Here is a 25,166-nt window from a genome sequence, read left to right on the forward strand (position 1 = left end):
ATGGATGTGAACTCTTTTTGTGCTTGAATCGCAATCGCATCGTGTTGCATTGAGATTTCAGACTCTGTCTCGCTATTATATGTGATTTAGAAAGTGCCTACATATAAAAACAGAGGAACAGTTGATAAATAAGAAGTTTGTGTTTTGTTTTCAGTAAGATTTCTAGGAAAGACACTGCAACCAATACAGGAAATGTTATATATTGTGTAAAAGTAGTTGTAAAACTTTACAATCATTGATAACTCTTTGGTGAACCTGTTGATTGTTGCTGAATAGTGTCTTATCAGGACTCTTTAATGAAGAATCCAATCAATCAATCAATCAATCAATCAATCAATCAATCAATCAATCAATCAATCAATCAATCATGTGAACCTGATGAGCTAAGTGAATATAATTAACTCGGGAGCAGCAGGAATCAAACGCAGCTCGTTGCTGCTCTGTGTCTCTGTGGCTCGGGGCCTCGTGGCGTCCCAGGCGGCGGTGTGGTGCGGTGGTGAGAGGCGAGTGTTGAGTTTCTCAGATCGTGTGAAGGAGCTGTCATACCAACTTCACAGCACATTAATCATACAGGCGTGTGGCTACAGATACTCTGTATCCTGTTCTGCTGAGTGTTAATTATTGATCGAGACACAAATCTGACGGACGAGAGTCGAGACCACATTTGCTGCATGTGAAAAATTCAGAAGCGACTAAAAGAGACAGAAACAAACTCATATGGTCGTTTCTGTCTTTGTGTTTATGAGACCAGGTGACCACTGGTTATAGCATGACTTATCATTTTAGATTATTTGATTATTATCTATCTCTGGTTGATCCAATATATCAAATGAGTGTGCTTTTTTAAAGGGATAGTTCAACATTTTGGCAGATTGGCCCATTGCCATAATCCCTATAGTCATAGCAGTAGGTTCGTTACCTTTAATTGTCGGTGCAAGCTATTTTTAGAACGGCGGAGCAGAGCCGCGAGCTGCTCAGAGCTACGCTACAGAGGCTCATGATATTTCTTGGTTTCCCTCATCAAATACACAATCCAACAACTCCAAAACGCTCTGTTGGACAAGTTGTGACCTGCACATTCACCACGCTATGAGATAATAACAGAACGCTACGAGACAAAGTTGTTTTCGAGGTAAATTCATGCAAAACCGCTGATGCGTGTTCCCGTCGGGAGCAGTTTTTGGCAAGCAGTCTCTGAATTTGCCTTCAAAACAACTCTGTCTCATAACTTTCTATTATTATCTCATAGTGTGGTGAATGTGCAGGTCACAAATTGTCCACCAGAGCATTTCGGAGTTGTTGGATTGTGTATTTGATGAGTTTGATGAGGGAAACCAAGAAATCCCATGAGCCCCCGTAGCGTAGCTCTGAGCAGCTCGCGGCTCTGCTCCGCCGTTCTAAAAATAGCTTGCACCGACAATTAAAGGTAACAAATCTACTGCTAAAACTGTAGGGATTATGGCAACGGGCCAATTTGCCAAAATGTTGAACTATCCCTTTAATGGTAAATGATTAATAGAAACATGGATGTGAAGAAGAACACGTCACTCAGGTTTTTCCGTATGAAGAAAGGTTTTTTAATAGATAAGTCCCATTTGCAAAAAACACGTAGAAACACTGGAAGACACTGCATATATGTACACTGTGTTCGCTACCTTGCAGCTACCTCCTCCATGAGACGAGTATGACTTAAACAATTATCAAAAAAAAGAGAGCAAGAAAAAAAAAAGCCATAGTTATTTACCTTAGTGAAACAGAAAAAGCCTTCAAACTGCAATTCTTTTTTTTTTTTTTTTTTTTTTTAAATTATACACATTTTGCCTCTTACAATAAATACGAATCATCAAAACATTTATTGAAATGAACACACACACAAAGAGAGAGAGAGAGAGAGAAAAAAAAGACAAATTTAAAAAACAGTGACACCATGTACAAGTTGTGCGTGTCGACTTGAAAACCTGTCTGGGTTTAGGCTGAACTTCAACTGAACTACTCCCCAGTAGTGCAATAATTTAGAAACTACTACAGTAGCGTCACCGAGCCGAGTCTCCGACATTGAATGAATCAATTTGGTGCTTTTTTTACTTTCTTTTTTCTTTTCTTTTTTAAAGTTAATTTGTGCATCAACAAAAAAACAAAACATGGAAACAAAAAACGAAAAAAAAAGTGTGTGTTTGTGTTAAAAAAAAGGAAAAATGTGTGTGATGTCGGCAGTGAGGCAGGCTGGACTGAGCTGAACTGTACAACAATTAGCTTCGACATAACAATTAACATAAATTAATATTATTTTGTACATTCAACCAGAGTTTGAACATGATGAAGTTTTTGTGCGCATTGGGAAAATAAAAAGAAAAAAAGAGAAAAAAAGAAAATGAAAAATCGAACCTTTTCAACAACAGACTCTTTTCCTTCAATTCAGTCGAACACAAAACCTTCAGCTGATAATCAATACATGATCGATCGCTAATCTGCAATCTAAAGGTTCAATTCTAGTGTGATTTGAATTAAGTCGTCGATTTAATGTTATTTTCTGAATCGCTACTTTTACTTTATTTCTATTCCTTCCTATACGAGGACGTCAGAGCTGAGGAGCAAGTACAGACCAGTACCTGTTATTATTGATCATTGATTGTTTCAAATGTAGTGAATAAACTTAAAGCTTTGGCCACACTGACAGTTTTTTATTTATTTATTTATTTTTTTTACATGTTTTGGTCCATTAACTACAAATTGCATATACTTTACATGATACGGTCAAGTTTTTGCAAAAGGATTCTGCAGCAAACAGGGATGATTGTTATTTTATTTTATTAATTGAAAACTTATTTATTCTTAATTAACCAAAGATATATCAGAAAGCATTGCATCGTAAGCTCTGCCTTTTGGAAAAAAATCTAATTCAGACCTCAAATAGATTAAAATAAAGGGATTTTTTAAAACTGCAGTTGATTTCAAGTAAGTTTCAAGTATCTGCATGTTGATTTAATCACTAAAATGCATAGAAACGGGTCATTTCCACTCACACGTCACTGGATAAAATAGGCGATTTGTATAGTTAAAGCACTAAAACATGCAAAACCACCAATGAGGATTATTATCTTTTTATTAAGTGTGTTCTTGTAATCAGTCGTCTCCTCTGATTGAACCCGGTAGCAGGTGTCAAATCAATTCCTGTGTAGAAAGTTCAGTTTTTTTTAAACTTACTGTATTTCTTTGTTTATTTCTTTATCTTTTATTTTACAGCAAAGTCTTTGTTCCACCTACAGTAAAGAAAGCCAGGTGGTGCGGCACAACACAAAGAACAAAATGAAATGGTGTTTATAGACACGATTTGTCTCATTGTCACTAAAAATTAAAAAAAAAAAAAAAAAAAAGTGCTTGGAACCAACTACAAAAATGTATTTTTACTTTTTCTTTTTTAAAAACAGAATCATCATCATCATCTAAAAAATAAAACTTAATTGTACTTGTTTTTTTTTTCTAATTTTGATTGTCACAACACTAACAACGCTAGAGAAACCTGAGCCTTTTTGTTGAACCTCCGACGAGGCGCTTTGACATCCTGGGAATCCACATCACGGAGGAGGAAAAAGTCCTTTAGTAACGATGCTGGTGCATGTGTGTGTGTGTGAGAACAATACGGACACAAAGCACTGTAATGCACACTGATTGTTAATGTGTGTGTGTGTGTGTGTGTGTGTGTGTGTGTGTGCGTCATATGGCGCCGATCGATCGGTCTTACTGCATATAAATGTACGGGCTGGACTTGTGGTGGCCCGTGCTCATCACACAGGGCATAACGTTCCTCATCATCGACTGGTTCATGCCGTCATGGCCTCCGCCGCCTGCGCCGCCGCCCTCGGCCCACGGCGGCGAGTCCATTGGTTCCCGCTTGATCGCGTGGATCAGGCCGTGACCTTTGAACTCGTACGCTGCGTGCTGCTGCTGCTGCTGCTGCTGCATGTAGGCCTTGTGCGGGTCGTGCGCGACGTAGATGTGCGACGACGTGTCCATGAGGTTCACTACCGACTGGCTGCTGCTGCTGCACAGAGAGTCCGAGTGCGAGAGTCTCTGAGGACTGAACTGGTCGTTGTTGTCGTTGTTTCCCAAGTCTTTGTCGCACTTTAAGAGCCGTGCAGCGTTGCTACCACCGCCGCCGCCGTTGTTGACTGCATAGCTGTGGTAGCTGCCGTTGTTGTACGGCGGGCTGATGCCGGCTTTCCCGCGCTGACACGGCGAGTACTGCGGGTCGTAGTAGTCGGACGCCTCGGTCTTCAGCGGCACGCCGGCCGAGCTTTGGTCGTAGATCCCGTTGCCGTTGTAGCGGCGGTCGATGGCGTCCGGGTCGCGGCAGACCCACGGGCGGCCGTAGGCGTCGCAGCCGTTCTCCGAGTCCGAGTCGTGCTCGACCTTGATCGGCGGCATCTCGGGCGTCATCAGGTGGCCGTCGTAGCACTCGCCGCCGCCGCCGTAGCCGTTCTCGCTCTTCACCAGGTCCACGCAGTAGGCGTCAGGGTCCGCCGTCGGGATCTGGATGTTCCCGTAGAGCTTCGACACGAACACCTCGCCGCCGCCGCCGCCGCCGCCTCGGCCGCCGCCGTGGTAGTTGGGCGAGAGGCGGTAGGGCTTCCCGTACTGACCGGCCTTGTTCAGCCGGTTGGAGGGGATGTAGCCGCCCATTCCCTGGCCCGATCGGAGCGGCCCCGAGGTCGGACGCAGCGGCCAACCGCCGCCGCCGCCGCCGGGGCCGCCGCCGCCCAGCCCGGGGCTCAGACCTTTATGAGCGCCGGCCATGGACGACTTGCAGTAGTTGAGCGGCTCCTCCTGGTTGTAGAAGCCGTCGGGCCGGTACTTGTTGAGGTTGTCTTTGGAGAGCGGCGTCCAGGGCGTGTGGTGGCCGCGCTGCGTCGCCCCGGGCGTCGGACACGAGAGGAGCAGCGGGTCGGCGATGTCGCCCATCCCGCCGCTGAAGGAGTGTCTCCGGAGGTGTTCCCCTCGCTCGCTGTCGGAGAGAGAGAGAGAGAAAACAGAGACGATGATGAGTCACTGACGATATTTAAATTAAGCAATATTATTATTACCAACAAAATAAAATGTATCATCAAAATATTTTCATTTTGATCAAGTTCAAGTTCACTTTTATTTATATAGCACAGTTAAAAAGACCTGTGACCGTCGTCCAAAGTGCTTCACAGAGCAGAGACAGAAACAAAAAACAACGCATGTACAAGAAACAAGAAGACATGCATACCATCACACATTCTCACACTCAAATGTACATATACGAACATATGCGCATACATACTAATACGCAAACGTGCACAGCTACAGTATTCATGAACAACAGTGCACATAGATATTTAAACAAAACTAGCCAGGATTAGAAGTCCTTGTGGATCCGAAGGCCAAGGAGAAAAGGTGTGTTTTTAAAGCGCACTTAAACGATGGACAATTTTCTCTCAAGTTTGAAAGGTTTTTGCGAGTGTGCTTCCCGTTTCCATGGGAATACATGGGGTCCGACTAAAACCTGAGACACAATCGGTCACGTCGGTCGACTCCTATGGAACCTACTTTACCTCTACAGCAAATAGTCCGACCCTTAGTAACGACCTAGCAACAGAAAGGATTTTCTAGTCCCAAATGAGTGAACTCACGGTCTCGGATTTTCCCAAACTAAATCAAGAGGCTACCGCGTCGCCGACACAGCTGATGGGGAAAGCCAAACATTTTGATTACTCCAGATGAATTAAAAGGCCCAAAAGTCACAAAGAGAGAGAGAGAGAGAAACACAGAGGTATATGTTCCGTTTTATCCAACGAAATACTCCAGGCCATATTTTATTTCCACGGTGTCTCTCTGACTGTACACATCTCGGCTAAAACGGGGCAGTTTACAGCATATCCACTAAAAAAATGGTTATTTAATTGTTCTAAAATTTGAAAGGAAAACACTTTACAGGAGGTTGATTAAGTTTGTGATTTATTTTCACGAGTAACATAACGTCTCTAGAAGAATAAAACTAATAAGAATCCATGGATGGTTACCATGGAGATGGATACAACAACATGACATGGCGGAGTCAGGGCCGTTGTATAGGGGAGAAAGGTGATGATAATTCTAGGGGCCCAGCGCCCAGTGGGGCCCATAAAAAAACCCAGTAGAATAATCTTTGTATGACTGATTTATTCTGTGTAAGACCCTGACTAATACAGTACACTGTAAAAACTCAACATCTTTCCAAGAATATTTGTCTTATTTCTTGTCCAAATGTCTAATTTCTAGTCAAAACTAATCTCTTTCCACTTAAAATAAGACTCATAACCTAAAAATTTACTTGTTTTTTAGATTATTTTCACTTGTTTCCAACTAATTTTCACTTGAAATAAGTAGAAAAATCTGCCAGTGAAAGGAAGTTTTTTGTGCTTGTAATAAGGAAGAAAAACTTGTTCCACTATCAGATTTTTTCTACTTATTCCAAGTGAAAATATGCTTGAAAGAAGTAAAAAGTGTCTAAAAACAAGCTACTTTTAATATGATGTGTCTTATTTTAAGTATAATGATATATGTTTTGACTAGAAATTACATTTTGACTAGAAATAAGACAAATATTCTTGGTAAGATACTTGGGTTTTTGCAGTGTAATGCTGCATTAGCATCAAAACAAGGTAGGCAGGGTTCAAAATTAGCGGTCGCCAGTCGCCAGTGGCGACTAACTTTGATGCTTTGGCGAGTAAAGGAAGCCGGCTGACTGGCCACTCTGGCGAGTGAAAAAAAAAAAACTACTTCGTTGTTGTTACTGTCCCTCCCGACCCGGCTGTGACGCTTGGGTTGTGAGCCGGTGTCGTGCAGATCTTAAAGCTCACAACATGCCGTATAGCAATGATTTGTGACCGATTACAACGCTCGCGGCGCACGTGTGTATTCCTCTCTCTTCAGTCTGGTGTTTGGCTGCACTTTCAATAAGAGAAGCTCCATATGAGCGCGATCAGCTGAGACAGAGCACAATGGATGTGGCATTGATCAGATATCGCAGCGCACATGTTTATTTAACGGCAAAAAAAAAAACATCGCTCCAATTTTTTTTTTTTTTTTTTTTGCCGTTAAATAAACATGTGCGCTGCGATATCTGATCAATGCCACATCCATTGTGCTCTGTCTCAGCTGATCGCGCTCATATGGAGCTTCTCTTATTGAAAGTGCAGCCAAACACCAGACTGAAGAGAGAGGAGCAGCAGAGCTCCTCTGACAGCTCCTCTGTGGAGCTGCAGGAGAGCTGCGACGTCTTTTTTTTCTCTTTTCTTTTTTTTTTATTGCAGCGCCGTTATTACAGGTGATGCACATCTATGTCCGTGTAGGCTACATTTATTGTCTGATCTTCCTTCATGGTGCACAGTGTCAGTCCTCCTGTGAAACTTTTAGCTACTAAATAATATGACTGAAGACAGTGGAAGTCTGCACATGTCGACACGCCCCCATGAGTTGACGACATAAGGAGCTAATAAATAAATATATATAAATAACTGATAGTATTATTCAGTCAAGTTCTTGTTATAGGTTAATGGTTAAACGGTTAACCATGTGCAGCCCTAAAATAAACCTTTTAGGGAAAAAAGGCAAACTTGACTCCTTTATTCCACACAAAAATATGCTAATAGCTATGATATGTGTTAAAAATGCTTATGAGTGTATTATAACAGTTCAACACAATGAAAAATATACAAAACAGCTATACATAATTTTTGGCCAGTAAAAAATCTTTCTGGCCAGTAGATTTTTAAAGCTCACTAGCCAGTTGGCCAGTGAGCAAAAAAGTTAAGTTTGAACCCTGAAGGTAGGCTAAATAAAAAATGATAATACATAGTCTAAGAAAAAAAACTGGAAAAGTTAGGCGGAGGGGCCCACTTTAGTATTCTTTAAGGGGGCCCAGAATTCTTAGCAACGGCCCTGGGCGGAGTAATATGTTTAGTGAAGAGTTAGCACGTTCTAAATGTCTTGTTGACCAATCAGATTGCTCGGTCGGAACTACTTGTTGTATAATCATCGTCGATCCGCCCACAGGGGATCCTCGCAGGAATGTCCACAAACACAATAATGTTTCCTTTTTTTTCCTGTTTTGTTTTGTGTTTTCCCTCCTCCTCCTCCTCCTCCCTCCTGATTGACGAGTGACTCAAAGCACAAACACGTACGTAGGTTCGGTTCAGTTCGTTTTAGTTCATGAGAAAATCGCTCCAAAAGTGACTCATCTTTTCCAGGATCTGTCTCATCTGTAAATTGAGACCAGAGTCAACATCCACAGATCGATGACGACCGGCTTCGAGTTCACAGGCAGAACAATACGCCGTCTTCATCATCTGTGTTCCTCCAGGCTTCTCTCTCTCTGTGTGTGTGTGACGACCTTTTTTTAAATTTAATTTATCATTTCTGTTCTGCCGTTATTGAACTTGTTTGTGAAAAAGAGTTCCGTCACGATCGATCAGTGCGAGACTCGGTGATTAAGATCTAATAACACATTAAACTTTCAGTGCTGTGGAGGCTTTTTAATAAGGCCAACACCAGACCGGCTCCAGATGACCGAAAGAATAAACTAGACTGTAGTTTATCAACTTATGAATGAATCATTTAAACGACTGTGGAAACAGAATAAAGGATAATTATCATTTAATTAGCTTTGTTAACTAGAATAAAAAACAGAAAACACTGAAAATTGGCCATATTTAAAAAAGTTTTCCTTATGTTTTAACACATAAAACATCCTTTTTATTCTCTCTGCTCTCCCGCCCGACTCACTAACCTCTACACGGGAAGTTTGTATATTCAAAGCAGTGTAAATATGATAATTTCTTCCCCTTGAAATGAATTTCTATGGTATCAGGAGCTTTTATGATGAACAAACTAAACAATAACGTCTTTTGATGCAGGTGGCGTGTGTCTCAGTGACATCGTATATGTAAATATGTAAAGCAATAACATAACACAATTTAAAAATAGATTAAAACATAGTATTATAGAAAGCTATAAACAGGACTGATTAATTGGGCTTTGATTGCAACTGTAATACCGTTTACTTATTTATTTATTTTATTTTTTGGCTTAATTTGCTTATTATTGCATACGTGTTTCTTTCTGTGAGTCTGAAACCACGAAGAGCTCTAATGGTTTTACTGAAATAATGATTTAAAGGGTATAGGCATTTATAAACTGGATAGCTTCAGCCTACACCTTTTCAACCTATATATGAACTAGTTGAGCTAAGGACTGTATTATGGGAGGTTGACTGATTGTGATCTACTACTACTACTACTACTAAATAAACATATTTTCAAGTGCATTATGGGAAAATATGCACTTTACATGAGATAAGCGGAAATAATTTAATGTATAAGAGTCTCTCTCACCCTGACGACCTCCCATCTAACAAACCAACCTGTTGCCCGTTTTAAATATTTGTTATTTCACAGAAAACATCAGTGTCTGTGTGTTGTCGTGGGTGATGAAGTGAGAGACTGAACAGCAGAGGGGGTGGTAGACCTCCTCCGCTGACTCCACGGCTCAACTCTCGGCCTCACAGCTTCACACACCGTTTGTCAATGATGCATGAAACACACACACACACACACACATTCGGGGGCCGTATACAACACTGTATTTCTGCTCCTAATTGGCCACAGGTAAAAGGCGTCGAGCGCTCGTCTGCTGGAGCTGGGTGACGAAAGGCCGCCGTGTTTGTGTTGGTAACTAACTGGGTCTCAGGGTGAAATGCATGAGTGTTCATGAAGCTGGGAGCCTACAGTACCTCTATATATATATATATATATATATATATATATATAAACGCACCGAAATGAATAAGTAACACACGAGGAGCGAAGCACATCATGTATTATTTAGCAAACTCCCACTGTTTTAAATGTGTTTCAGGTGCAATAGTAATGATCTGACATGTACATGTACCTACACTGCAAAAAACTCAAAATCTTTCCAAGAATGTCTAATTTCTAGTCAAAACTAATCTCTTTCCACTTAAAATAAGACTCATCACCTAAAACTAAACTTGTTTTTAGATCATTCTCACTTGTTTCAAACAAATTTTCACTTGAAATAAGTAGAAAAACCAAGTTTTTTGTGCTTGTAATAAGGATAAGGCTCTACTACAAGTGAAAATATGCTTGACAGAAGTAAAAAGTGTCTAAAAACAAGCTACTTTTTAATGTGATGAGTCTTATTTTAAAGTATAATGAGATTTGTTTTGACTAGAAATTACATTTTTACTAGAAATAAGACAAATATTCTTGGTAAGATATTTGATTTTTTGCAGTGTACACGTGTATTTCTGTGCTGACAGAGCGCATCACGACTCTGAGCTTCAACAAAACTTAACCGAAGATGTCGTAGGGGGCGCGGCTGGCCCCTTTCTTTCTTTTTTCTTTTTTTAAGTTTTGACCTTTACTTGTAGCTCCCCCAACAGGCCAATCAGAGTAATCACCTAGAGGCCATAACAAGGTGCCAGGATGCATCAACCCTCAGCCGTGGACCAGCACAGCCCGAGACATCCAGTTTGTGTTAAAAAGCTTGACCTTTAATTACGGCATAGCACCCTCCATTAGGATAATCTGCAGCGTGAAGCTCGGACACGGTGTGAATGTGCATCATCGTGATCGTCTTTCTTACCCGTGCTCCATGGCGGAGATCATCCCTCCTCCTCCCATTCCTACTCCTCCTACTCCGCCCTTGGTCTTCCCCCGCATCAGCATGTTCTTCATCTTCATCTCGGTGATGGAGGGCAGCAGCAGCGGGACGGCGACGCAGAAGAGAGCGAGCTGAGGAGGCATCAGAGCGCCAGAGCCCGACTTCTTCTTCTGCCCGTGGAGGAACTTCAGTCGACCCTGGAACTGCATCGTCTGGGACACAAGAGGAAGAAGAAGTTACCATCTCCGAAATGTCCAATTAACAGCATTACTAAAGGGATAGTTCAACATTTTTGGCAAATTGGCCCATTGCCATAATCCCTGTAGTTTTAGGAGTAGGTTTGTTACCTTTAATTGTCGGTGCAAGATATTTTTAGAACGGCGGAGCAGAGCCGCGAGCTGCTCAGAGATAAATGCAAAGACTGGTTGCAGAAAAACTGCCCCGACGGAAATGTGCATCAGCGGTTTTGCATGAATTTACCTCTAAAACAACTCAGTCTCGTAATGTTCTGTTATTATCTCATAGCGTGGTGAATGTGCAGGTCACATCTTGTCCACCAGAGCGTTTTGGAGTTGTTGGATTGTGTATTTGATGAGTTTGATCAGGGAAACCAAGAAATCCCATGAGCCTCCGTAGCGTAGCTCTGAGCAGCTCACGGCTCTGCTCCGCCGTTCTAAAAAATAGCTTGCACCGACAATTAAAGGTAACGAACCTACTGCTATGACTAGAGGGATTATGGCAATGGGCCATTTTGCCAAAATGTTGAACTATCCCTTTAAGATCATTTTCAAAGTTTCTACATTTAAAGGGGAACTATGCAAGTCTGGTCTGGTCTGCTTATCCTCCTCCCGGCCATGTGCATTCGTTTTCAACAAAGCCAGTGAGAAAGCAATTCATGGAGTGGTGGATAATGTTATTTATCATTTACAATTTTACGATCTGTCATAAACAAGACAACCGGGTCGGAGGCGTTGACTTGCAAGGTTGGTTTTCAGAAAACAGATGCTAGGTGGAAGGCAGAGAGCCTCCATTCTCCCTCATAACAAGTTACAAGTCATTTATTAAACCATCACAATCACTCCGAAGCTGTTTAATTAAGGTAAAAAATCTTGCATAGATCCTCTTTAAACAGCGTTTTAAATTTGAGTCCAGGGAACATGAGAAAGTGTCGACCTGTCTGAGATCGTACTGTGTCTTTACACTCTGCTGTAGGATAAACAACCACTGGTGACCACATGTTTGGACAGGACTAAGGAGGCATGTTGGTGAGGCTGAACACCAACATCCTGCGTGCCAACATGCTAACATTAGGATATTTAGTAGGTATTACCAGGTTGGATTGAGCCTGTTTGCTCGCTAACATTTCACACAAACCCAGAATACCAAATGTAGCCGCTCAGATATCTGAAATGAAATCATCAGGGTCAGATATTATCCAGATTCATGCAAGGACTCTTGAGGTTTTGATGCAGAGTTTGAGATATTTCAACTAGGGATAGACCAATTATCAGCATTACATCGGCCGATATTTGGCATTTTTACGATAATCGATATTGGCCCTTTTTTCCCCTGCTAACCAATAAAATAAATGTATTTTAAAAACACATTCCTTTTGCTCTGATGCCGCCGTCTCTCTGCCTGAAGTCACCGCTCTTGGCTGTGTAACAGGCTGTGTTATTCTACAAAAATGTATGGTCCTTTTATCACAGATTTTCACTGTAATCTCAGGTGTTTGTCTGTGATTTGACAGCAAAATGTTCATGAATATCGGTTCTTGATATCTGTTATTATCAGTTTCCTTGATTGCTAATTGGTATTGGTATCGGCACTGAAAAACCCTATCGGTCGACCCCTGATTTCAACCCTCCATAATGCTGAAAATGTGTCTAAAAAAGGAAACAGGTTTGTAAATTGAAGCATTTAATCTCATTGTGTCGACAGGAAACGAAGCCTCTTTGGTCTGTTTCTCCTGCTGGGAGAACGAGCTCTTGTGCATTACACGACAATTTGCATCTTTTTTTCTGCAATCACGTTGACTGATGAGGAAAGAAGCATCTCACCGACGTTTTACTGCAGCTCACTACTTGGCTGTAAGAGCTTCCAGTTTATGTCAGAAAATTGCCATCTAGAGTTTCCGTTGTGCGGCCAGCGATCGATGCAACCGGAGCGGACTTGGTGACAGTGAACTCCCATGACCCCGAGGAAGTGGTCCAAACCCATACGCTCGTTGCTCTGTCATCAGGGGCCTCCGGTTTTTCCACTGCTGGTTTCCAAACCGCTCTAGTCACAGCCACGAGGGATGAACCATGGCTCCTAAGTCCAATCAGCCAATTACCTCATAATGCCTTTGCAATACAACTATAAATAACTGTGCACACTCAGATTAATAATGAAGCTTTGCTGCACCAAAGGGAATCATAATACTTTTTTTATAGGCCTGGGCAGCTTCTTCCCAACGCTTTGAATACACCGGATTAATGGATTAAAAACTGACGCTGCTGCTGCTGCTGCTCAGGTCGGACGGCCAGAGTTCGGTTCAGACCACTCACCAAGAATCCAGAGGTGCTGTCCAAGAGACATCGGACCCTGGCGATGAAACATCTGTTGAGAAAGCAGGAGAGCTCGGGAGGAATTCCTCCTGCCTCCACAGAGTGAAACTGGCTGCTGACTACAAAGTCCTCACCTAGAGAAAGACGAAAGAGAAGCAGAAGAATGATCTAATTTGTGAGGCAGAGCTAGAAAATGACAACAACAATCAACCTCTGATATTCTGCAATCCGCCCTCAGAGAGCAAAATGAAATATGCGAGTCTTCCTTTGAACCTGATCGACTCGATTCAGTGTTCATGAAGGCATCTCGACACGCTGCAGATCTAGAGGCTTACCTATTCACTTTAAGACAGGTCAAAGTTGTCTTAAAATTAAGAAAAAAGTAAAGAACAAATTTGAGAACTTTGATTTCAAGAATACCATTTGTTCTTAAGTTTTTTCTTAAGAAGAAACTTAAGAAGAAAGTTGAGAAAATACTTAAGAACTTATTTGAGAATATGACTTCTTCTCTTTTTTCTTCTTAAGACTGAAGTTAAGAAAAAAATGACACTTAAGAAGATTTTTTTTTCTTAAGAAGGTTTTGTGAATCTGGCCCCTGCTCTCTGGTAACTCACCGTTCCCTGAAGGTAGCTGGCCGTCTTGGTGCGCCGACGACCCGTGCTGCGGAGGACACATGGCCCAGTGGAGCTGGCGTTTGAACTCCTGGCGGTCGTCTATGTGGATGTAGTCGAACACGTTCTGGTGCATCACGTCAGTCTGAGGGGAAAACAAAACAATAGAAAGTATTTAATTAAAACATGTGCACATAATGTCATAATTAGTTTAGCAAGCAAGGTGATTGGGGTGCAGCAAGGATAAGGAGTTTGACCTCCTCCCATCTGGACGCCGTTTTAGGATGCCTAAGACCAGAACGCGGCGTGCCAAGGTCTCCTTTATTCCTGTTGCCATAGACAGGCTCAATCTCCTGGGCGAGGCTTGCCTATATCTGCACTTAAATGCACTTTGGTATTAAAGTGTTTCCTTTTTTTTTCAATTCTTGCAGCACTGTGCACTTTAATGCATTGTGTGACTGTTTACTTACATTTTTACTATGCACTTATGCATTATTATTATTAACAGTAATTTATTATTAGTAGTATGTTTTTATTATCCGTACTGTTTTTTATGTACTACTGCACTATGTTGTGGCTAGTGACATGTTGATGTTTTTGATGCTGTCTCTTCTGTCTATTATGTTTGTGATGCCTGCTGCAAATTAAATTTCCCTCGGGATATAAATAAAGCTGAACTGAACTAGTTTAGTTTAGTTTATTTATTCATTTGGTCGATTAAAAAAAGAAGAGACTCTTAATAATTTGAAACAGAGAATAATATTGGTGTTGAAGTAAGCCAATGTAATTGGAGGGGGGCAGGTACTATACGTTTTCTTCATCCTGCTCCTTTTCATTCATGGTGAAAATGTGTACATTATGTAAATATGTGCAACCATGTGAGAATGTATACCATGAATGAAATAAATCGAAATGAAATGAAGAGACTGACAAAATGGATAGATTGGTCAGTAATACATGCAACCAAAAGGTGTAGGCTGAAGCAATAGCTTATTATACCTATACTGTACCCTTTGTACATACAATTTCAACTTAAAAGTAATTCAGATCTACTTTAGGACTCCAAGTCTTGATGTACATGAGTGTGTGTGTTGACAGCAGCATCTACACTGTGACTTTGGACCAGTGTGCTTTGCTGCTTGGTTGGTTGGAGCTGCTGTTTGGGGGGGTGAGATGGGGGTCTGCTTCTCCCCTCCGTCACAAACATATATGCACACTTACTGTAGATGCATATACAGTAAAAGCCTGCACACACACACACACACACACCCACACACACACACACACACACAGGAGCATTCAGCCCGTACAGTAGAGTGTAAGGCCAGCTGCAGGGCCAGCGAGGGCAGCTGTGTTTGTCAAACATCGCGTGACACCGGCTCCCGAACAGCAGTCCAGCCCAGCTCGCCCTCCCCATCCACACACACACACACACACACACACACACACACACACACACACACACACACACACACACACACACACACACACACACACACACACACACACACACACACACACACACACACACACACACACACACACACACACACACACACTGAGTGGGTTCCAGCCCACTCTCGTCATGCCTCTCTCTCTCTTTCTCCCTCTTTTCCAGCAATAGCCGTGCTTTCTGTCATTCCATGACAGATTCCTCACTAAAATGTTTAACCTTCCCCTCTTCCCTCTTCCCTCTCTCCCTCCCTCCCTCCCTCTTGCGCTCGCTCCATAATTTCCACACTGGTGGCACGCGAGGGTTTTTGATCGCCTGCCTCTGAAAACACAATCTGTTCCCACCGTCTTCGGCGAGCTCCTCGTCCTGTGGTTTTGGTTCCCTACCGGCAGTCGGGCAGACAGACGGATCGAGTGACTATTGTTTATGTTTCTCGTAAAAAACACAGAGAGGAAAAGAGGAGGGAAAAAATGGAGAATAAGTGATATTTTCGCTGACCTTCAAAGGCGAACTGCCCCAGTAACAAATAGGATCAAAGGCCAGTGGAGGTTTTCTGCTCTTCTCCAGGGCTTTCTTGTGGTGCTACTTAGTGAAGCGTTCTCCTCTCTCTCTCTTTTTTTTTCTTTTTTCCTGTGGTACATTAGGGATAAGTGTCCTTCTGACTATAATTGTGGGCTTAAAATTATGTGACATGTTGTCGAGGCCTTTAGTGGCAAAGTATGCGACTTCAAAAACAACAACCAGGTTTTCTGTTTCTGCTGCAAGAACTGAACATGTGGGAAAGTTTCAAAGCGTTTTTGATGACAGCTTCCGAAACATCGCGTGTGATGACAGAAAGATTTTTTTTTTTTTTTACATTTTATCTTCAACCAAGGGACAAAGTGTTCACTCACTTTCCAATTAGACTTTATGACTCTGGTGATCATCAGCACCATCTTATCTCAGCTCACAGTCAAACCTGTTGCTGGATTCAAAATACTGATGTAGATCCTGATTATTATGTTCTGTTTGTGCATCCTCTGCTGTAGCGCCGCCACATCTGTTCTTTTTTCCGTCATCTTGACACGCTAAACTAAGATTGTAAACATTTTTCAGCATGTACTAATGATGTTAGCGCTGTCAATATGAACTTATGAGGTTTTGTGAAATGTGCAGCTGTGCCCGGGGCTGCTATTTACAAATCTTAACCAATTTTTTTTTTTAAATGTGAGAGACCAAAGACATGAGGACAGTTTCAATTCATTTTTACAACTTTAATCCTCTGAACACACAAACTAGACAATTTGGCGGGACCACCAGTTTCCTCCGATTCACCAGAAGAAACCAAGATCTCGGCAGAAAGTTGCGTTGATCTCTTTTTATGCAGCGAAAAACATCGGCCATAGCGCCGTGTTTCCTGCCAGAGTCAGTTTGATCTGGACTCAACACACATGAGGATTATTTGGACAAATATTTTGTTTGCGGCAATCCTCGAATCTGGTCAGAAAATCTGGCCAAAAATCATTGTGAGCCTCATAGAGCTGTTGGCTTTTTTGTTCACATTAAAAGGATAGTTCAACATTTTGGCAAATCGGCCCATTGCCATAATCTCTATAGTCATAGCAGTAGGTTTGTTACCTTTAATTGTCGGTGCAAGCTGTTTTTAGAACGGCAGAGCAGAGCCGTGAGCTGCTCAGAGCTACGCTACGGAGGCTCATGGGATTTCTTGGTTTCCCTCATCAAACTCATCAAATACACAATCCAACAACTCCACAACGCTCTGGTGGACAAGTTGTGACCTGCACATTCACCACGCTATGAGATAATAACAGAACGTTACCAGACAGAGTTGTTTTCAAGGCGCATCAGTGGTTTTGCATGAATTTACCTCTAAAACAACTCTGTCTGGTAACGTTCTGTTATTATCTCATAGCGTGGTGAATGTGCAGGTCACAACTTGTCCACCAGAGCGTTTTGGAGTTGTTGGATTGTGTATTTGATTAGTTTGATGAGGGAAACCAAGAAATCCCATGAGCCTCCGTAGCATAGCTCTGAGCAGCTCACGGCTCTGCTCCTCCGTTCTAAAAATAGCTTGCACTGACAATTAAAGGTAACGAACCTACTGCTATGACTATAGCGATTATGGCAATGGGGCCAATTTGCCAAAATGTTGAACTATCCCTTTAAATAAACTGCACGGTAGATTCTTCTTTGTTTACATCCAGCGGCATGAAACGCTGCCACCAGTTTTGCTAATTCACGTCAAAATGTTTCTCATTTCTATGTATAAAAAAAGTAAGACGTGCCAAATTAAAAGCTGTTGATTGACTCTTAGCAGTACACACTCAGTTTCCTTTGTCCGTGTCTACTTGCTCTCATGACACCCTGCACACACATGCACATAAATGCACACACACACACACACACACACACTGTGGCCAGATCTTTCAGGCTACTCTGCTTTTCATGTCGATTTCATGGCGCTGAGCTCGTGCCCCCATCAGCTTGTAAGCCAAGTGGAAGCGCTGTAGCAGAAACATTTCTACCTCAAAGTGTCGTCCTGCTCAGTGTGCGTTTGTGTGTGTTTACTGTAAGTGCACATATGTGTGTGTGTGTGTGTATGTGTGTGAGCAAACGTTGTTGAGGGGCAAAGGAGGGATTTTAACAGTGAAAAGCACTTTATTCGTGGTTTTGAAGAGAGGAGGGATGATTTCAGCAGCGCAGGACAGGCAGCGCTGTGTTGATATCATCCATAATTAATGACTGGCTCGGTCTCGCCCGCCGCCGGAGAGGAAGGAAGCTAAACCGTTGGTGACTTATCAGTGCCCGCACACAAACACACTCCCACACACACACGCAGACACCCACAGTGTATCTGAGGGTGAAATGGAGGTCTTCACCTCTCTGTGGCCTCTTTGGTTCAACTGTGCCCTCTAGACAGAGTTATCAGGCAGCAGGGAGTCAGACTGAAAGAGAGACTTTCTACTCCGGCTCATTAGCCGAGGGATGAGCAGCAGCAGCAGCAGCAGCAGCAGCAGCAGCAGCAGCAGCAGCAGAAGAAGAAGAAGAAGAAGAAGAAGAAGAAGAAGAAAAATGGCGAGGGGTGGGGGTGGGGGGAGCAGGGCAGACAGTCAGCTGAGGGGGGAAATGAGGATAATGGTGAACTTGCTGAATCATGGCAGAGCTCAGATCTCTCTGGCACATGTTGAATGTGGCTCTGTGAGAGGCTCTGTGTTTATTATCTTACCTGTAAAAGTGTTGTTCACCTGCATTACGGTGAAATTATAACAAGTTTTGTGTATTCAATTGTGACAAAAGGTCCCTTTTCTGGTGTTTTAGATGAAGTGTTAATCAATATAAAAGATATATTTGGTTATATGTGTTTATTTATTTCTCTCAGTTTCTCTCTGGAGCTCTACTGTAGTTACAAGAGGTCGGTGTCAGCCAATCAGAAGAGAGGAGGCTCTAAGTCTCTCTTCTGATTGGCTGACTGTTTACTGAACAATCAAAAGATTTGATTAAAAATCAAATTATCTTTATTTTCAATTACTTTATTTTATTTTGTTCATATGTTGTCTTTGCAAAGTTTTTATTTGTTATGTCTGTCCATTTCTGTATTATGTTTTATTTCTTTTAACATGTCCGAAATAAACTAAAACTAACTAACTAACTAACTAACTAACTAACTAACTAACTAACTTACTAACTAACTAACTAACTAACGATGTCTGGTAAAACATTCAGCTCAACCAAATCCTGCAAACATTGGATGGTGGGTCCAGGTGGGCGGGGCTTAGTGACTGCTTTGTTGTGACATCACAACGTCGCAGCAAGGCTCAATTTCTGAATGCAGGCTGTGTGCATTTCTCTGTGGGCTGAGGCTTTGATACTTTCACAGTGTTAATAATGTAGATAGAAGCTAAACCTGCTCTATGATCTAAATACAGAAGACAAATAAATCAATCTCACTTTTTACAATGTGGGACCTTTAAAAAATACCATATCGACGTCAGATTGGTGCCAATGTTCTCATCGTAACTCTCAGCAAAGAAGTGAACGGTGATGTTTCCCAGAGACGTCAAACTTGTTGAGGTCAATAAAGACAGAGCAAAGAAAGAAAACTGAAACTGAATATTTGGGAAACAAGATATATATATATATAAAAAAGAATCTAACGCTGTTTGTGCATTGTTCTAATGTCAGGTGCTTAAATTCCTGAAATAGTTTTGTGGGTTCAGGTGAAACTGAGGACTTGTATCTGTCAAAAAAGTGATAAGCTGCACTGTAATTTGACAGTTTAGCACAGAGGGAGGGGTAAAAGTCTCCACAAGCAACACATCCTCTCTGTTTTCTGTGCAGTTATGTTACAGAATACAGTTTATATAACATTATGTCAATGAGTTCAACTCACCTGATGAAACCCCAGGTAATCCACGATGGTTGAAGAGGCGTAAAAGACCATCCCATCGCTGCTCACCACCAGGGCAAAGCCTGTCAGAGACTACAACACACACACAGAGAGAGGGAGAGAGAAACATAAACAGACTGTGACTCAGGGCAACTCATGCAGAAAATAAACTCAAGCGAAACAAATACATAATTGACAAACACAAACAAGTGGATTTTATCTGAGCCATCTTTGCACAGTGAACTTTAGGTGGCATGATTCACATGTCGCCTGCTGCGCCCTGCAGTCACACAGCAACAGTCACATGGTTTTATTGTGATCCAACATGCCGCCTGCACTCGTTAACTATACAATAATGCTTTTCACCCGAGAGAGACGAAATGTGCAGCAGCCAGTTTTTTTTTACTTTTTATTTTTTATAGCACCATGTTCAATTTATGTCATTTTTTCCCTAAATTTTCCGAGCAGCAAATAACACTGAAAATGGAACAAATGATAGAATAAAACAACTCTGGAGGAGGAATGAAAGACAGATGGCGGCGGTGGTGGTGGTGGACCTGAGTGGACCCAATAAAAGCTTTCTGATGTGAAACGCAAACGACTGCTGTTGAAAGACTTTTCAGAATATTTTCTGCAGGAATTCAGACCCATGGTATTTCTTTTATTTATTTTCTTTAAAGCAGTTAAGCTGAAAATGACACACAAACACACACTCCACTTTGAACTAATGCATTTCATGAGTTAGAAACTTTGATAATTAAGTCTGTTTGAATGGTAATATGCTTTGATTTGTGATACTAAACACACTGATTAAAAGCAGAGAAGCTGCAGACACAAACACGGCCTCATTGGTTCGTTCGTTCCCTTTGCACACGAGGAGGGGGAGTCATGTGTTTGGCCGGAGTCGGCTTCTTCCACAGGACAAGTGTTGATTAAAAAGAAAATTTCAAATAAATACAAAAAAAAAGAAACTGGCTGCAGTCAAATGAGGAGGGGAGGGAAAGGAGGGAAGGAGGGATGGATGAGGAGGGAAGCAAGGGTGTGAGAGATAAAAGACAGCACAGGAAGGAAGACAGTGTGTGTATGCATGTGTATGTGTGTGTGTTATGTGTGTGTTTGTGCACACAGCTGTGATAGCGTGACAACTGCAGGGCTACTTGACTTGCGTGACTGCGGCTGCCAGAGTGTGTCACCTCTGTTTTACTGCGAGACTGTGCAGGTCTTCCCTGGTGTGTGAGTGAATGTGAGTGTGTGAGTGTGTTAGTATGTGTGTGTTTTATGTGGTATATATCCCCGTCGCCTCTAGATTCACACTCATACTTTGTTTTTTTTTCATCTTCTACTACATCTCCCTCCTCCTTCGGTTTCTCCCACTGATCTGATTGCCTGAGCGAGCAGCGTCCTCTGATATCTGTAAAGCCCTGAAACCCGGAGGTATCTGACTGACGCAACTTCCTGTCAGCCGATGGAGTTAGCAGCCCCCGCCCTCGTCCCTACGTCACCACATTCACGCGCATCCCTTGGCTGCACACACAGAGAGGACCGCCCCTTTATGCCGTTCTCTCTCCTCATTGGATAAAGGTTGTAGGATACAAGGAAAGTTTTTTTCTCCTCGGCTTACAGCAGAGCAGAGTGACCGACAGACCCGTGTTTCAGACCAAACACTCTATATAAGTGATTGCTGTCGGAAGATATAACTATTTAAGACTTATATTAACACAAATACAGTATTCCGCTTACTTCTGCTTTAATTTCTAGGAAGGCTGAAAAGTACTTGTTACTTTCAGGTCTGCTCTTTTTTTTTCTTCTTTTTTTCTAAAATACTATTGGACACAAGCTGTTTGTCAAAGAAGGAAACCCTAACCCCTAAAAGCAGCACATCAGTGCAGCTGGTTTCAAAGAGTTAATTCTCAGAAACAAGAGTTAAAAGGTCCTTAAATTCATTTAGAAAAAAATATAGTAATTAATTGATGTAAAAATAAGAAATGTAAAAGTGAAGTAGAGCACGCACATCCAAACACACCACAGGTGCAGGACCAACAAACTCAGTAAACTGAGAGAAAAAGAAGTGAAGTCCGCACTCTGTATCAAGCTCCTCTAATGTTTATTGTGGAACGATGAACGTTTCAATCCTTGTGGATCTTCGTCAGGATAAATAAGAAATTTACTCTTACTCTTACTTTTACTTAAAGTAAATTTAAAAGCATGCACTTCTGGATACTTAAGTACCTTTAAAAGCAAGTAGTTTTTTACTCTTACTCGAGTAACATGTCGACTGAGCTACTTGTACTCAAGTACTACTGGGGTCGAGTACTCTGTCTATCTCTGCAAACATCTGGACTATGATAGCAGGAAAAAAACATATGAGAGCACGATGGGTGCGGCGGCGGAGGTGGAGGGGGGTTCAGGCAGAGATGAGACGCTTACTTAGGTTCTCGCTGGTGTGGAAGCAGATGTTGTTTGACAAGTTTAACTGGCACATGGTCATGACGTCCAGGGGGAGGGTGAGGGTCAGACACACACACACCAACACACACACAAACACACACACACACACACACACACACACACACACACACACACACACACACACACACACACAAACTCACACACACAGTCTTCATGATGCCACAACTAACTTATCTGCCTCGCACAAAAAAACAACTCACTTTTCTGCTGAGTTTAACTCCAACTCTGAACTCACCGCGCAAACCAAAAACCCTCCACTCCCTCCTTTCCCCCCCTCCTTTTCTTTTCTTTTCTTTTCTTCAATGCAGCTTTGTATAATTTCTGATATATTTAATTTCATTGGTCAGAAACATCTGGAAACATCATGTCTTAAGAAAACAGTGTATTTTGTCCAAATGCAACATTTCAAAGGTAAAAGTTTCCAGGCCAAAAATTTCATTATCTGGGATCTTAACTAATCAAAACTTATGTGTCTCCAGTGGGATACGGTATTTTTTTTTTTTTTTTAACGCAGCGTAGCTTTTGCTGTGTAACGCTGCCCAACGCTGTCACATTGCTTGTCTAATTAAAATTTATCTGATTCATTAATTTCCATATGTACTGTACTGAGGAGTTTTACAGTCCACCCACGGAGCATGTGTTCGCATAACATGGGAATTTCGAGGGGCCTGAACGAGTCGGCGATCTGGGACTTGTTTCCAAACAATGGACGTAAAAATGTCCTGAACATACAGGAATGCGGTGGTGTTTGCCTTTATGAGGTCCTACAAGGCCGTAAAAAGGCCAGAATTTACATGATGGGATCATCTCGGTTTATTTAGCCAGTTCACCTTTCTCCATTCCTCTTCCAAGTCACTGAAAGGCCACGGTAAAACTCTGCAACACATTTTCTTTTTAAATGACTTTGACATTTTTATTCTCCTGGAACAAACAGGCTTCGGACTTGTGACCTGAAAAAAAAAAAAAGAGTATAGGCTACGCGCAGACTAGAGCAGGCAAACACTTTATATTTTGTAGGTTGACTCACTTTCCAAAATGGAACAGCAAATACATTACAGATGGATACAGAACGTATATTATCAGGTCCAAAACCATTACGGGAACACCCATCATTTATATTGGAGCAGGGGCAGAGCGTTTACAATTTATTTCACAGATACAGAGCTGGAAAGAAAAAGGCTAGTCAGCTTTAATAATCCTAATTCTATTTTCATTATAAAAACAAGCGAGCACATAACATCGGATCGGCCCTTTTTCTTCTGGAGCAGGGAAAGATTAAAGGAGCAAAAAGACAGAAAGAACAAACTGATACTGGCTGCACGGTGCGGCTGCATGCTGTTTTTCTGTGTTTTCTCCATTCACATTTCCCTCTCAGTTCCTCACATACTGAAGCCTTTAGGTAATGGAAACAGGCACCTGCTGCTGGCCCGCTCCACCGCATATCTGCAACTACAGCACCCCGGGGAGACTAAAAGCTTTGACTTACAAATCTTAGGAGGCGCTTTGCATGCAGAGCCCAAAATAAAATATATGTTCAGTTGAGTCTGGAAGCAGCACAGTGGAGGAGGAGGAGGAGGAGGAGGAGGAGGAGGAAGAGGAGTGATGGTGGTGGTGGTGGTGGGGCAGCAGCAGCCTTGTCTCATTGTTTCGACAAGGTTTCTTTGGTTTTCCTGCTGTCTGACTGTCAGAGGGAGATGAAAGCGGCGATTATGAGGTCTTGACAAAACACGGAGACCTTCGCCCACCAGGAACACACCCACACCACATCACAACACGCAACCGAGCTAACATGGGAGTCTGAAACAGTGTGAGCGACGTTTTGTTAAATTCCAGTATAATTAAAGCGAGCGTCACATGTGCGGTACAGAAATAAGTTTCTTTTCATGAATCATGAATCCGAATGAATTTGATTAAACTTAAAAAAAAAAAAAAAAAAAAACCTGGATTGATGTGATATTTGCGGCCGATCAACTTCGCTTCAACTTGTCCAACAAATACAAAGTTAATGAGATTCCCGCCGGCCGTCAGCCCTCGTGATGTTAACACGTACTGTAGGACATAACTGGGATGGTAAATAGTAACAACAAGAACAACAACAACGGTGGCTTTAGTCTCCATCCAAATGTTGTGCAAATTCAAACCAGACCAGTTGGCAAAAAGGAAATGTAAATGATTATTGGGAAGTGGGAACAGCGAGATGAACGGTCGGTTCTGCTAATTCCCCAGTCTGGTGCTGGTAAGCCGCTAAGAAAAAGGACAAGTGAGAAACCTCAAATACACAACGACGACGATGTGGGATTATGGCATTTATACTTGTTTCATGTATTTATCTTATAAGGTTTCTTTTCCACCATTTCAGCCAATAGAAAGAAAACTATTGTGATATGACAGATACATTTATTTTACTCAGGTTTTTATAATATTAAATTTGATATTAGTATTTACCTCAATAATAGTACATGTTATATAAATGATATATTACACAGTACATACAATAATGAAAGACCCAATGGATTTGTATATTGGATTGTATGTCAAGCTTTTCTCGTACATTAACACACACGTACCTCAGTGCAGATACCGTAACTCACACATACAAAGACATGCAATGTCACCAGACACACACACACACACACACACACACACACACACACACACACACACACACAGTCTCTCGGGGATCCCATCACCATAACAACTAATGCACAGTTTGCGATGAGGCCCTGGCTCAGGTTGAGTCACGCAACGGGAGGCGGCGCATCACTACGGTCAATCTAGCCCTTTGTTTCCCATTGAGACAAACCTGACGCGTTAAGAGAAGCATCAGTAGGTCAGCGCTGCCCTGCCCTCTCTTCTCTCTTCTCTCTGTGTGTGTGTGTGTGTGTGTGTGTGTGTGTGTGTGTGTGTGTGTGTGCGTGTTCACAGTTGCTGGCCAGAGATCAGTGTCATCATTTGTTGTTTGACAGAAAGCGATGATGATATTGAGTGTGCAGCAATGATCTGATGCTCCA

At 42.1% G+C, this 25,166-nt stretch overlaps 1 protein-coding gene across 1 annotated transcript in view; it reads right to left on the reverse strand.

Annotated features, from left to right (window-relative positions):
• Positions 1-3,738: 3,738 nt before the first annotated feature.
• The window catches only part of ahrra (aryl-hydrocarbon receptor repressor a), a gene marked incomplete at its 3' end in the record, with an annotated part of 74,376 nt that continues 52,948 nt past the window's right edge, over positions 3,739-25,166 (reverse strand). Inside the window, exons 5-9 of the mRNA XM_083995867.1 lie at positions 19,690-19,779; positions 13,850-13,991; positions 13,236-13,369; positions 10,669-10,898; positions 3,739-5,002 (exon numbers count right to left, since the gene is read on the reverse strand). Of these exons, the coding sequence (XP_083851993.1) occupies positions 3,739-5,002; positions 10,669-10,898; positions 13,236-13,369; positions 13,850-13,991; positions 19,690-19,779 (1,860 nt within the window). The remainder of the gene's footprint in view (positions 5,003-10,668; positions 10,899-13,235; positions 13,370-13,849; positions 13,992-19,689; positions 19,780-25,166) is intronic.

The sequence above is a fragment of the Trachurus trachurus genome, assembly GCF_905171665.1.
Source record: "Trachurus trachurus genome assembly, chromosome: 20".
In the NCBI taxonomy this organism is placed as follows: Eukaryota; Metazoa; Chordata; class Actinopteri; order Carangiformes; family Carangidae; genus Trachurus; species Trachurus trachurus.